The 14,941-nt window shown below is 34.5% G+C and overlaps 1 protein-coding gene across 4 annotated transcripts in view; it reads left to right on the top strand.

Annotated features, from left to right (window-relative positions):
- Nucleotides 1-14,941, top strand: part of SPATA16 (spermatogenesis associated 16) — a 241,745-nt gene that overhangs the window by 72,584 nt on the left and 154,220 nt on the right. For all 4 annotated transcript variants that reach the window (XM_007077091.3, XM_007077092.3, XM_042956736.1 and 1 more), the window contains exon 3: nucleotides 3,628-3,773. In XM_007077091.3, the coding sequence (XP_007077153.3) occupies nucleotides 3,628-3,773 (146 nt within the window). The remainder of the gene's footprint in view (nucleotides 1-3,627; nucleotides 3,774-14,941) is intronic.

The following is a 14,941-nucleotide window of genomic DNA, read 5'->3' on the forward strand; positions in this document are numbered from 1 at the left end:
TATTTAGCTTCTCATCAGGACAATAACTATACCCATAGGATTTTTCATTGTATTTTCCCTTAAATAATATTCTTTTAATTTGTCCATGCTTCATTGAAAAATATTTTAGTCTTCCTTTGGAAACAAAAAATTAATACCCAATAATCATATTTCCCAGTTCAAAGTCTCCTCACTGATGTATTATCAAATAGTCTAAAGGTTTTTATTCTGTTGTGTTCATGACTTATTTTACCAAAGACTTACGTATATAATTTCAGGCAAATATTAGTTGAACAAAGTCACCTTTGCTACATTCAACTCATACCACACTAAAGTCCTTTATCTTCTAGAGAAATAAAGTCTGTACAAATGTCTGCATATAAATTTAAAAATTCAGTAAAATATCTGGAATTTTTAAACAATACTGATGCCAAACTTTTGTCTACATTTACCTATAATCCTACCTTTAATTTCAGCATATTTGATAACAATTTGCCTAATTGCAAGGCTTATTTCAAATAAATCTCAAGGTTGATCATTTTCATTCTTATTCTGGCCTTCAATTTTATAGAAGTAGAGAATATTACCGTTGTTAGAAGACTGATCTTCTAACAACATTTATTCTTCACTTTCAGTGTTTATAGAAAAAGCCTTTAATAGTCTGAAGGTCTATTTTTTGGCATGTAAGATCTGAATGTCCTCATTGAGGTCATCCTGTAACTACTCCCTGAACAGCCCACACCTTCATCCCACAAAAAGTTTGCCTGAGGGGGCATCTGGGTGGCTGTCAGTTAGCCTCTGACTCTTGATGTCAGCTCAGTTCATGATCTCACAGTCCCAAGATAGCAGTCTGCAGCAGGCTCCTTGCTGGGTGTGAAGCCTGCTTGAGATTCTCTCTCTCTCTCTCTCTCTCCCTCTGCCCCTCCTACCCCACACTCTCCACTCTATCAAAAAAAAAAAAAAAAGTTTGCCTGAGAAAGGAGGCTTATCTGCTCCATCACATCAGAGAGGAACACAGACAGGAAGGGTCAAAGAATGCACTCAATGGGTGGCTTGTTTGCTTATTGTTTTATTTGTGTAAGATTTTATATGAAGAATTCAGGAGGTTTGGGTGTTTGAGACTTGAAAAAAGTGCTGATTTCATTTAGAAGATAAAGTTAATGAAGAAGGTCTAGAATTTTAATGCTTTGATATACTAACAAAACTACACAATTTTTACTCACTTCATTTTCTACTGATTTGGGCTTTATGAAGAGCTATTCCATTCAAAAATCTTCTTTTTTTCCCCTGGAAGATTGTCCGTGTAGGTATTTCTAGGTCCTAAAGGATCAGATTGGCAAAAGGGAGATGCTATCCCAAGCTGCTATGTTCAAACTACAGTGCTTAAAGTATATTTCAAGATGTGTTTATAACCACCTTGACATTTGTGAGGGTCAGACTCAGGAATAGTTACTAAATCAGTGTTAAATGTTTTGTCTCTTTTATTACCAATTAATCAGGTGATCTTTATAAAACATCGAAACTAAGGTCATCCACAAATCGTCTTTCCTTTTTTTCTTCTAAATAATTGAGAAAAAGGTTTTATAGTATGTACTTTGAGAATCCTTTTAAGAACATGAGTTAAATTTGCCTATTTTTCTAAAAGATAATTTGTTTTTTCTTAATTTTTAATGTTTATTTATTTTTGAGAGAGAGAGCGTGAATGGGGAAGGGGCAGAAAGAGAGAGGAAAACACAGAATCCAAAGCAGGCTCCAGGCTCTGAGCTGTCAGCACAGAACCCGACGCGGGGCTCGAACTCACAAACTGTAAGATCATGACCTCAGTCGAAGTCGGATGCTTAACCAACTGAGCCACCCAGGTGCCCCTCTAAAAGATAATTTGAAGGAAAGACGCTTATATTTGATCATGTATACATAGTTTTTACAGGAAAAGGGATAATAGCTTATATGTCTAAAGAGCTCTTATAATAAATAAGAGATTAACATGTCAATGGAAATAGGCAAGGGATTAAAAAAAATAGGAATTTACAAAGAACTAAAACCAGCCAAAATTCACTTTATCTTTTTTTAATTTTTATTTATTTGAGAGACAGAAAGTTGGTGGGGGGGGAGAGGGGAGCAGAGGGTGAGAGAGAGAGACACAGAGCATCTTAAGCAGGCTATATGCTCAGTGTGGAGCCCAATGTGGGACTCCATCCCATGACTCTAGGATCATGACCTGAGCCGAAATCAAGAGTCCCACTCTCAACTGACTGAGCCACTGAGGGACCCAAAACTCATTTTAAAAAGACCTATCTAATGCAAATTAAAATATAAAGGTGGTAATGTTTGTCTGGCAATTAGTATTAGATTTAATAAACATTTATTGACCAAATAAATGAAGTAATGGTTTTCACCAGATAGGAAACAACTTTTAAATAATATGAATTCTCACAATTGACAGGATATCCAGACAAAAGATAATCGTATCAGGTAACTACCAATTCAAACTAGTGATATTAAACGTCTAGACTCTAGATTTTATTTAAGCCTATAGCTTTTGGATAAAATTAAGAGAAATACATTTTAGAACAGAATATAGCCATTCTCAAACAAATTTCACTTTAAAAAATAGTTGACCATAATGTTAATGTAAATGATAAGCCAGTTTGACTTAATCTATAAAAGAAAAATTAGTTTAAACTATATCATTTAAACAAACAGTATTTAGAATATACGAAATTCTGTATTAAGGTATTTATAAACAGATATTAATTCCAAATATTACTATCCCTCATGAGACAATTTTACCCAGTATATGGTCAGATGGAAATAGAAAAGAGCAAAAAAGCAGATATTCTGAATAAGGTCACTAAACAGAAAGTGGGGTTTCTTCTTCCCCCCCATCAGCCTTAATTCCAAAGAGCAGTAGAAAACTCTGAGGGGAAAACAAGTGCCAATCTATCATTGTCATATTATTTACCCTTCTTAATGTTTGGGGTTCTCCTAAAAAATTAATTATTTTCTTCATCTGCAGTTTATCTATGGTGCCCAGAAACCACTGACTTCCTGGAATTTTTATTAAGAATTCCACATTCTTGCCATGTTTTTCAGATACTGTGCTCTCTGCCAATAAATTCTAATAAATTTTCACTTCTTTTCTTTCAATAACATCTTAGAGAATATGATTCAGACTCAAATTAATCACCGATCACGTTAATGGTTCCTAGGAGTTTACTTCCGATACCCCTTATTATATTAAATCAGACTTGATAGTGTGCTAGATCATTGCTCTGCTGGGTTTTCATAAAAGTACTGGTATTTAATATGATTTATACCTGGTTTTCTGTTAATATCTTTGCTTATTATATGCTTTATTTTTAAAATAGACATTCTCAGCAAATGGCATCCTCTTAAAATATATCATTCTTTTAAAATGTTTTACAGGAAGCATTTTGCAGTAAAATGTGTTACTTATTTTATATTATAGTCACATAATAGTGAATAGGAATAGTTTATTTAATTTATAATCAAAAAATTAATATTTAACTGATATTTTGGAAAAAGTATGCATACATATATGTGTTTTGCTTATATAAAAGATCAATTATATGCCAAGATTATCAGGAAATTTAAAGTCTTTTTTTTTTTTTTTTTTTTAATTTTAAGCTTTGTAGCAAAGGGGCAGCTCTGGGAAAACCATTTGAAGCATCTGCTGAAGATATAGCAAGTGTGGCAAGTTTCATTGAGACAAAGCTTGTTACATGCTATCTACGCATGAGGAAACCCGACCTTGCCCTGAATCATGCACACAGGTAAAATGAAGTATTAATGGCTACAAGTAAACGCTGTTCATGCAAGCAAAGGGCACTATGTGAGCTTGTATTATCAACTTCCATTTCATTTAAATTTAAAGACAAAACAAAAAACGTTTCTTTAGTACTTGATTTATGTTAAACTAGATAATGATAAAGAGGACAAAGGGCATCTTAAACCCTAATGGAAGAAATAAACACACAACTACACATAATGCAGGGCAAAATAAAAAGGCAGATATCTGGAGTAGCAAATTACTACAGGAAGAGAGGAAGGAGTGAATAAGGTAAGTGAGGGATGAGAAGGATGAGAAGGATTTCCAAAAATGCACAAGATATGGAAAATGGTGGAAGGAAATTCAGACTAAACCATAAGCAAAGAGTTGACAGTACATGGTTTATTTGATGATAGGATGTCTGATTCAAAGGATGCTTTGCAAGGGTAGGTGTGACAGCTGTCAAAAGGTGTGAAACACTTTTTATCATTTTCCTTAAAGATTTCTTTTTATAGTTCTATCCTTCTTCAGAACTCTGGATCATTATGTTATCTTGTGGCTTCCCAGAATCCCCCAGGCCTCTTTTTCTTCTGTAAACATGTACCTCTCATATGTCCTGTTTCCTAAATGCCTTACTCTTACCATGGGTAATAGTTTAATATACAGCAAAGCTAAAGTGATTATGTTATGCTTTTCAAATAGCTGTTTGCTTAGAATTATGATGCCTCCTCCCTTCCTTGCCTAACTTTGAGCAATTTACCTAGAACTTCTTGTCTTATTCATTCTCTGGTCTCACACATTCTGCACATTCTGCACTTCTTTTGGATACAAATAACAAATCACTATCAACATGAGAAGATAATGCCTGTCTTGTTAATAACCACTAGGAACCCTAACTATCAGTTGTATTAAGACCCATCTTGTAAGTGGGAGATCTGCCAGCATGGGAAACATTATTTATGGCTCCACATCCATAAGGATTTAAAAGATCTCCCCAAGATTCTTCACAGTCATAAGGAAATCTCAAATCTGTAGGCTTACCCTTGCCATCAAAGACCTGCAGACAACAAAATCACTTTGAAATCCACAAGATAACCTGCTTGAAAGAAATTTCCCTGCTTAAGTCAACTACAGAACCTCAAGGCAGAGTCTCTTTGACACCAAAAGAAAATTCAACCCAATACTTTCTGGAAGCATTTTATGCATCCATAGTTTCCAAACCCAATATTGGGACATGCAGTCTGTCAAATAATTTTATTCCATTTCCATTTGAAAGGATCAATATTGGAAATGTAACATATATTTCAGTATGTCAAAATACTGGAATTCCTGGGCTACTTGGGTGACTTGTAATTACAAGAGGAAAAATATTTGAAATTGGAACTGACCTGGAAAATCTATAGGCATATGTAAACAATAATAAATGAAGATGCACAGAAAGTAACTATTTATCACCTTCTCCATGGTTTTTACCACACATAAAGACGGCCACCAGCATGGCCAACATTTTAAGAAAAATATCTCCTGGATATCAGAATGGGTTTGATGGATTTTTAAATCATTTTTTAAAGTTTATTTATTTTTGAGGGAGAGTGACAGAGACAGAGACAGAGACAGAGTGTGAGCAGGGGAGGGGCAGAGACATAGGGAGACACAGAATCTGAAGCAGGCTCCAGCCTTGAGCTGTCAGCACGGAGCACAATGCAGGGCTCGAACCCATGAACTGCAAGATCATGACCTGAGCCAAAGTCAGAGAAGCTTAACTGACTGAGTCACCCAGGTGCCCCTAAATCATTTTTAATAATAAAAGAGTTCCAAATGGCATGATCACATAAAAAATCAACTCAGTGTTATAAAAATAAGTGATGAACATAAATGTAAAATTGCACTGTAATCCAAATATAAGAAACAATAAAATGCTACAGGTCCTAACAATGCAAAGGTAAACTTCAATAATTTCACTGTTGAGATTTAACAATTTTTGTTTTAAAACTAAGAGAACTCTTTGAAGACTTAAAAATTGCTGAGGATATTTAATGGTGAATAGTAAAATGATCTTACCAATTACACTCAGATTAACTTTTATCTTTTTTTTCTATAGTATAAGAACTTTTGCTTCTGTTTCTAAGTTGAACATTAAATAAGAAACGCAAATCAATAAAGGTTAAACAGTCAATTCATACAATTAATAATGCACTGAGTGAAATAAATCATTTTACTGGGCTTGTCATACTGCAGAACTGCAGAAGCCAGTGCATATGATTCTAATATTAAAGTGTTTTTAAAGATCTCAGATTTTAAAACACAGACTGATATATAATCAATAAATATATTTCTCAAAATAAATTAATTAATCAGAATTCTCAATCTAGAAATAGCTTACAATCATTAATTATACAATGAATGCAGAACTTTGCTTTTGTATTATTACCATATTGTGATGGTTGATACTAATCATGAATCAAAATTAAAATATTCCTTTTTTGCATTTATTTGCATTTGCTAAAGCATTCTTTCTTTAATTTTATGTAAATGTGAGGTCTGCTGCATATCTTTAGGAGATTTGTTAGCACAAAAATTAGCTTAAAAACCATCATGTAGTTTTGCTTCTGATAAAACTAAATGCATATTGTTTTGTCATGTGGAAGACTACAGGAACCATAACTTTATGGTTTTAAGTTCAACAAAGATACATTTTGAAATTAATCAGATGTGTATTGATATTTAAAATATGAAACTAAGTGATAGAAAGGCTCTAGAAACAATTATTAATAATTCTTTTCCTAATAACACGTCCAAAGTGGCAGGTATGTATACCATGGTATTTTTACTTCAACCAAAAGTGATGCCTAGATTCATGAAACACATCAATTCTGTGCTTACCTCATCAGATTAGTGCCATTGTTTATCAGGAAGTGTTTTGAATATTCCTAAGATTGATTTCTACTCTCAACAAGAGTAGAAATCGTGCTGTAACTCTTTTTCTATCATATAATTACATTTTGATGTATATAATTGTAAAGATTTTAATGATGCATGCCACTTTTTTGCGTGTTTCTCACCTATAGATTCTTGTTTGTTTTGATGCAGAATTTTGATGCCACAAGGTAGCAAGCAAGATGAAATCTAAAATACCAAATATGTACAAAAGATCTTATTTTCAATTTTTTTTATAATGGTGGCATCTACATTCATTCATTCATTCATTCAACAAATATTTATTGAATGCCTATTAATACCCTGTGCTATGCAAGTGGGGAAGCAGTTGTAACAGGAAATGTATGGTATTTATACACATTAGAAGAAATGTCAAAGTGTGAAAAACAAATGAATATTAATAAATACATGAGAAAAAATAATGTGATAAATGCTATGAAGGAAATAAACATAATTTCATGTTGCAGAGGCAGTATGGTATATTGAATCAGAGAAGAGTCTGGAATATGACTGCCTAGGTTCAAATTCTGACTCCCCCACTCATTAGTTAGCCTGAGTTTAATTCTCTATGAAGTTAGATTATAATAATAGTACCTACTTCACAAATATTATTTCACAAAGTTTTGTGAAAATAAAGTTTTGTGAAAATTAAATATAAATCCATGAATTTTTTTTATTCCATCCATGACAGAGTTATTGGTAATGGACCTATTTTTCCACTGTAAACAACTATAAAACTGGACAAAATATATTAGGCAACTGTTTTCAGGTAATGGACAATGGTCACAGCAGGACTATGATCCTTGAGAGAAGGGAAATACACATGGTGAGCCCCACAATTTTCTCAGTTTTTTGTGAGGGTTATTTTCCTGCCCTAATTCGGAGAGATGGATAACAAGTTAAATTGTTGTCTCACTGAACTGAGGAGGCAGAGATGAGAATACTAGACTGAAAAAGGGAAAAGCTATAATTTATAGGGTAAGTGGCCTAAGAAGAGGGAGCTGTGTGAGGAGATGGGGTAGAAGTCTGCATGAGGATTTATTATAGGTTCTTAGCCAATGTGAGGAGTGAGGCTCCATGTAGCAGAGATTCCCTGCTGCAAGACTTAGTGCTAAATGGAAATATGAGAGGACCTGCAGTGATGGGATATGGTGGAGTGTCCACATGAAAAGACCTCAATGAGTACCTCAGTCATTCAGTTGAGACCCCAGAAAGGCCATGTTTAAGAGTAAGGATCGTGGCCTCTAGAAGGGACCACACCTTAGGATTAAGCTTAAAACCAAAATAGACCTGCCCTAACAAAGACTAAAGCTAAGCATGACAAGAAAAAATGTATACACCATTTAATTACTTGATAGGGGAAAAAAGAAATCAACAAATTTGCAAGGATGATGCATAATCTGATTCCTTACACAGTTTCATCCAGAATGTCCAGCATAAAATTAAAAATTAATACACATGCAAAGAAGTAGTTAAATAAGACTCATACTTAAGAAAAAGTCATAGAAACAGACCCTGAGCTGCCCCAAATGTTGGAATTGGTAGAGAAAGACTTTAAAGAGCTGTGAAATATAGGTCCAAGGCCCTTGAGATACAATGGTAATAATAACTGAAGAGATGAGAATCTCCACAGAAAAATAAAAACTAAGAAAATAACTAAATGGAGATTTTAACACAGATTAATAAAATATCTGAAATTTTGAAATGTACCGATTGAACTTTGGAGACTGCTAAAGATTGAAGACAAATTATAGAAATTACCCAACATGAAGAATGGAGAAAAAAGAGATTTTTAAAAATTAACCAATACTTCAGTGACCTGTCCTCAGGTAAAGTAGCAGGAAATCTAGAATACATGTAACTGAAGTCTCAAAGGGAAAGGAAAGAGGGAATCGGACATTAAAGTAGTTACTGAAAATTTTCCAAATTTTATGAAAAAATAGGAATATTCAGTTAGCCCCAACCAGGATAAAAACAAAAAGAACCACATCTAAGAACATCATAATCAAATTCTTGAAAATCCAACATGGAGAGAAAATATTAAAGGCAGCCAAAAGAAAACAATAGATTACATACTACAGAACAGTGATACAAGTAATAGGTGACTTTTAATCAGAAATAATAGAGGCCAGAATACAATGGACTAACTTTAAAACTGATGAAAGAAAAACCATAAATAATAAGATTACATATTTTGATGTGAAATATTTGACTACAATACCACAAAGGCCTGTGGGAGGGAGTACAAATGTCATTTTACTACTAAGACTTTTACATAGCATAGTACAATATTAACTCTAAGTAGTCTGTGTTAAATTAAGGTTGCATGTTATAATCCCTACAGTAGCCATTAAAAGATAGAAAAAGTATAGCTAGCAAGTCAATAATGGACTTAAAATTATATACTAAAGATTCAATTAACTAAATATAAGTCAGAAAGGTGAAAGAGAGGAACAAATAATGGATGGAATACTGGAAGATAATAGCAAGATGGTAGAGTTGAAGCAAACTATATTAATAATTACATTAAATGTACATTAAACTTTCCAATTAAAAGGTAGAGATTGCCAGTCTGGATTAAATCACAAGATTTAACTATATACTGTCTACAAAAAAGATATAGGTTGGAAATAAAAGGGAGAAAAATGATCTACTTATACAGTAAACATAAAAACTTGTTTTTATGTCAGGTTTGTCTATATTAATATCAGACAAGGTAGAAATTAAGAAAAGGAGCATTACTAGAGATAAAAATAAGACTCTGTAAAATTTTAAAAATGTGAAATCTGACAGAGCTTGTTCCCTAACCACAATGGAATATGGTTAATGTAATTATTATATCAGAAATCATTAATAGTAAGATATCTAGAAAATCTCTCCAAATACTTAGAAATTAAACAATGTACATTTAAATCACCTTTGGGGCAAAATATAAGGAAACAAAACAACCAAAGGCATGGATTTGAATCTCTGCTTCATCAATTACTAGCTTTGACTTCTGCAAGAAACTTAACTTCCCTTTAAATCAGTTTTCTCATTGTTAAATATAAGTAAAGTGATTTAAGTCTTCCCTGAATCCCAAAATATATCATATTTGTATTTTTTTCGATCCCACCACCACCATTTTCAATGGTATTTATTATTATTTTCAGTGGTATTTATTATTACCAATAAACTATATCTGCATAGAGGAGATTATTATTTTTCAGATACCTTTTTGAACCCATCACATACTCCATAAAGTAGACAATTTGAAAACTTCTATGAAAATACAATTTTTAAGGTGTTATATACACAATTTTGAGTAAAGTGTTCAGAAGTGATATGAGCTTAAAACATTAAAATATTTGGAAAGAGAAGAAGATAGCAGTGGAGTGGGAAGACCTAGGCTTGTCTCATCCCATGAACACAACTAGATAACTATCAAATCATCCAAATACCCCAGAAATTGACCTGAAAACTGACAGAAGAAACTCTGCAACCAAAGGGAGAGAAGAGACCACACTGAAAAAGGTAGGAAGTGTGGAGATGTAGTTTAAGGGAGAAATGGATCGTGGGTGCTGTGGAGAGGAGGGAACCATGGTTGCAGAGAAGGGCAAGAGAGAGAAAAGCACAGAGGGAAACACACTAGGAGAACATTTCCCCAAAGCCCCCCCCCCCCCCGCCGTTGGCTTGGAAAATGAGATGGACTGAATTTTGTGAGTTCTTGCAACCAGTGGGGCTTAAAGCCTGGATTTTTAAAGGTCAGTGGGCTTGGCTGGGGTAGAACCTGGGGGTATTGCCCTGCTCCTGGAGAGAAGGCAGGCAAATAACCCAGAAGCAGACAGCAGGGATACAGCAATCTTTAGAATGCCTGGGGCATATGGGAGGTTGGAGGTGGGGAGATTATTCACTCTTCTTGGAGCAAGTCCCTGAGAAGCAGGAGTTCACAGAGTCACTTCTCCAGAACAAAGGAGTTGGCTGACACCACTTTCCTTCCCAGCCCCTAGCATAAACACAGAGCCACCTACAAGAAGCAGTACAACACTGACACTGGCTGCCTAACTTGCTTATACCAAGACACACACGCCCCCCCCCCCACCCGTGCTCCGGCAGGACTGCTGTTCTCAGTTAACCTTCCTCAGTCCCAGTGCAGCAGTCCCCTCACCAAGAAAACCAATACAAACCCCTACTCACACCACATCAACCAGAGAGTTCTGCAGGACCTCAATTCTAGTGGAGTTGGTGTCAAGTCTTACTTCAGAAACAAACTAGAACACACCTAGTTTAAATTTGTCATATTCAGGCCAGGGACTGAACACTGCCCAAAAACAGCAAGAACAGCCTCTGCAGATGATCAGCCAAAACACAACAGCAGAGCACATGCAGTACACACTGGAGACACTTCTTGAAGCAACAGTCCCTGGTTACTACATAACCTTTTATTCATTAAGCTATTACTTTCAGGACCAGGAGACATAACTGGATTTTCTAACACAGAGAAGAAAGCAAAAACGTAGACAAAATTCCAGGATGGAGGAATTTATCCCAAATGAAAGAACAAGATGAGGACATGGCCAGAGATCTAAGTGAAAAAGATACAAGTAACATGCCTAATTGAGAATTTAAAGCAGCAATCATAAGGATATTCACTGGGCTTGAGAAAAGAAGACATCAGTGACACCCTTACCACGGAGATAAGTTTAAAAAGAATCAGAGACAAAAAATGCAATAAATGAGATTGGAAACAGGCTTGATGCAATGAACAGCAGACTGAAAGAAGCAGAGGAATGAGTCAGTGACCTAGAAGACAAAATAATAGAAAATAATGAAGGTGAACAAAAGAGAGAATTATGCAGCACAAAAATAGATTTAGGGAACTCAGTAACTCCATCAAATATAATAACATTTGTATCATAGGATTCCCAGAAGAAGAGAGAGAAAAGGGGGGGGGGGAATTTATTTGAAGAAATAATATCAGAAAACTTCCCTAATTTAGGAAAGGAATCAGACATCCAGATCCAGGAGGCACAAAGAACTCCCACCAAAATCAACAAAAGGAGGCCAACACAAAGACATATTGCAACTAAACTTGCAAAGTATAGTGACATAGGAAAAATCTTAAGAGCAGCAAAACGAAAGAAGCCCTCAACTTACCAGGGAAAACCCATAAGGCTAGCTAGAGATTCCCGAACAGAAAGTTGGCAAGTTGGAAGGGAGTAGCATGATATATTAAAAGTGCTGAATGGGAAATATCTATAGCCAAGAATACTCTATCCAGCAAAGTTATCATTCAGAACTTAGAAGGAGAGATCAAGAGTTTCCCAGACTAAAAAAAACTGGATCAGATGGATGTAACAAATATACTCAGAACATTCCGTCATAAAATAGCAGAATATACATTCTTTTCAAGTGCACATGGGATATTCTCCAGAATAGATCACATATATGGTCACGAATCAGGCCTCAACAATTACAAAAAGATTGAAATCATACCATGCACCTTCTCTGACCACTAGAAAAAAAATTGGAAAGACCACAAATACATGGAGGTTAAAAAACATGCTACTAAACAGTGAATGGGTCAACCAGAAAATCAAAGAAATTTTAAAAATAAATGAAACAAATGAAATGAAAATGCAGCAGTCTAAAATCTTTGGGATGCAGCAAAAATGGTCCAAAGAGGGAAGTATATAGCAATACAGACCTACAACAAGAAGCAAAAAAATCTCAAGTAAACAACCTAATCTTACACCTAAAAGAGCTAGGAAAAAAGAAAAAAACACAACAACAACAATAACAAAAGAAGCCTAAAGCCAGCAGAAGGAAGGAAATGATAAGTATTAGAGCAGAAATAAATTATATAAAATCTAAAAAGAAACAAACTATAGAAGAGATCAACTGGAGCTGGTTCTTTGAAAAAAATCAGTATCACCACAAATTACAAACGATTATAAGAGAATATTATGAAAACCTATACGCCAGCAAATTGGAAAACCCGGAAGAAATGGATAAATTCCTAGAAACATATAAACTACCAAAATTGAAACAGGAAGAAATAGAAAACCAGAACAGACTGATAACCAGCAAAGAAATTGAATCAGTAATCAAAAAACTCCCAAGAAACAAAAGTACAGGGCCAGATGGCTTCATAGGCAAATTCTACTAAACATTTAAAGAAAAGTTAGGGGCGCCTGGGAGGCTCAGTCAGTTAAGCATCTGACTTCAGCTCAGGTCATGATCTCATGGTTCATGAGTTCGAGCCCCATGCTGGGCTCCATGCTGACAGTGCAGAGCCTGGAGCCTGCTGCAGGTTCTGTGTCTCCTTCTCTCTGTTCCTCCCCTGCTTGCACTCTGTCTCTCTCTCTCTCTCTCTCTTTCTCTCAAAAATAAATAAACGTTAAAAAAATTCTAAGAAAAAAAAATTTTTTAAATAAATAAAAGTTAATACCTTTCCTTCTCAAACTATTACAAAAAGTAGAAAAGGAAAGAAGACTTCCAAATTCATTGTATGAGATCAGCATTACTCAGATACCAAAACCAGATAAAGACTCCACTAGAAAAGACAACTACAGACCAATATCCCTGATGAACATAGCTACAAAAGTTCTCAATAAAATACCAGAAAATAAATTCAATAGTACATTAAAAAAATCATTTACCACAATCAAGTAGTATTTATTCCTGGGTTGCAAGGGTGGTTCAGTATTCACAAATCAATCAGTGTGATACACCAAATTAATAAAAGAAAGAATAAGAACCATATAATCATTTCAATAAATGCAAGAAAGGCATTTGACAAAGTACAACATGCATGATAAAAACCCTCAGCAGAATAGGTTTAGAGGGGAACATACCTCAATATACTAAAGGCCATATATGAAAAACCCACAGCTAATATCATCTTCAACGGGGAAAGCTGAAAGCTTTTTTTTCTGTATGGTCAGGAACAAGACAGGGATGTCCATTCTCACCACAGTTCTTCAACATAGTACTGGAAGACCTAGACACAGCAATAAGAAAACAAAAATAAATAAAAGGCATCCAAGTAAGCAAGGAAGAAGTAAAATTTCATTAGTTGCAGATGACATGATACTCTATATAGAAAACCCAAAAGACTCCACCAGAAATCTGCTAGAATTAATAAATAAATTCAGTAAATCCAAAGGATACAAAATCAACATATAGAAATCTGATGCATTTCTGTATACCAATAATGAAACAGCAGAAAGATAAATTTAAAAAAATCCTATTTACAGTTACACCAAAAACAATAAGACTCCTAGAAATAAACCTAACCGAAGAGGTGAAAGACCTGTACTCTGAAAACCATAAAACACTGATGAAAGAAATCGAAGATGGCACAAGGAAATAGAAAGACATTTCATGCTCATGAATTGGAAGAACAAAATATTGCTAAAATGTCTATACTACTCAAAGCAATCTACTCATTTAATGCAATCCTTATCAAACTACCAACAGCATTCTTGACAGAACAAGAACAAGCAATCCTAAAATTTATATGGAACCACAAAATACCCCTAATAGCCAAAGAAACCTTGAAAAAGAAAAACAAAGCTGAAAGCATCACAATTCCAGACTTCCACTTATATTACAAAGCTGTAGTGATCAAAAGAGTATGGTACTTGCATAAAAAGAGACACATAGAACAATGTAACAGAACAGATAACCCAGAAATGAACCCATAACTATATGGTCAATTAATCTTCAACAAAGCAGGAAAGAATATCCAATGGGGAAAAGACTGTCTCTTCAACAAATGGTATTGAAAAAACTGTACAACAACATCCAAAAGAATGAAAGTGAACCACTTTCTTACACAATACACAAAAATGTATTCAAAATGGATGAACAACCTAAATGTGAGACAGGAAAACATAAAAATCCTACAGAAGAACATGGGCAGTAACCTCTTGGAAATCAGCTGTAGCAAGTTCTTTCTAGGCATGTCTCCTGAGGCAAGGGAAACAAAAGCAAAAAAAAAAAAACTATTGGGATTTCATCAAGATAAAAATCTTCTGCACAGTGAAAGAAACAATCAACATAACTAAAAGGCAACCTGTGGAATGGGAGATGGTATTTGCAAATGACATATCTTATATCCAAAATCTATAAAGAACTTCCCAAACTCAACACCCAAAAAACAAATAATCCAGTTAAAAAATGGGCAGAAGACATGAATAGACATTTATCCAAAGAAGACAATTACTGTTTTAAGTGATCTTAAAACAGACA

Source organism: Panthera tigris, chromosome C2 (assembly GCF_018350195.1).
Source record: "Panthera tigris isolate Pti1 chromosome C2, P.tigris_Pti1_mat1.1, whole genome shotgun sequence".
In the NCBI taxonomy this organism is placed as follows: domain Eukaryota; kingdom Metazoa; phylum Chordata; class Mammalia; order Carnivora; family Felidae; genus Panthera; species Panthera tigris.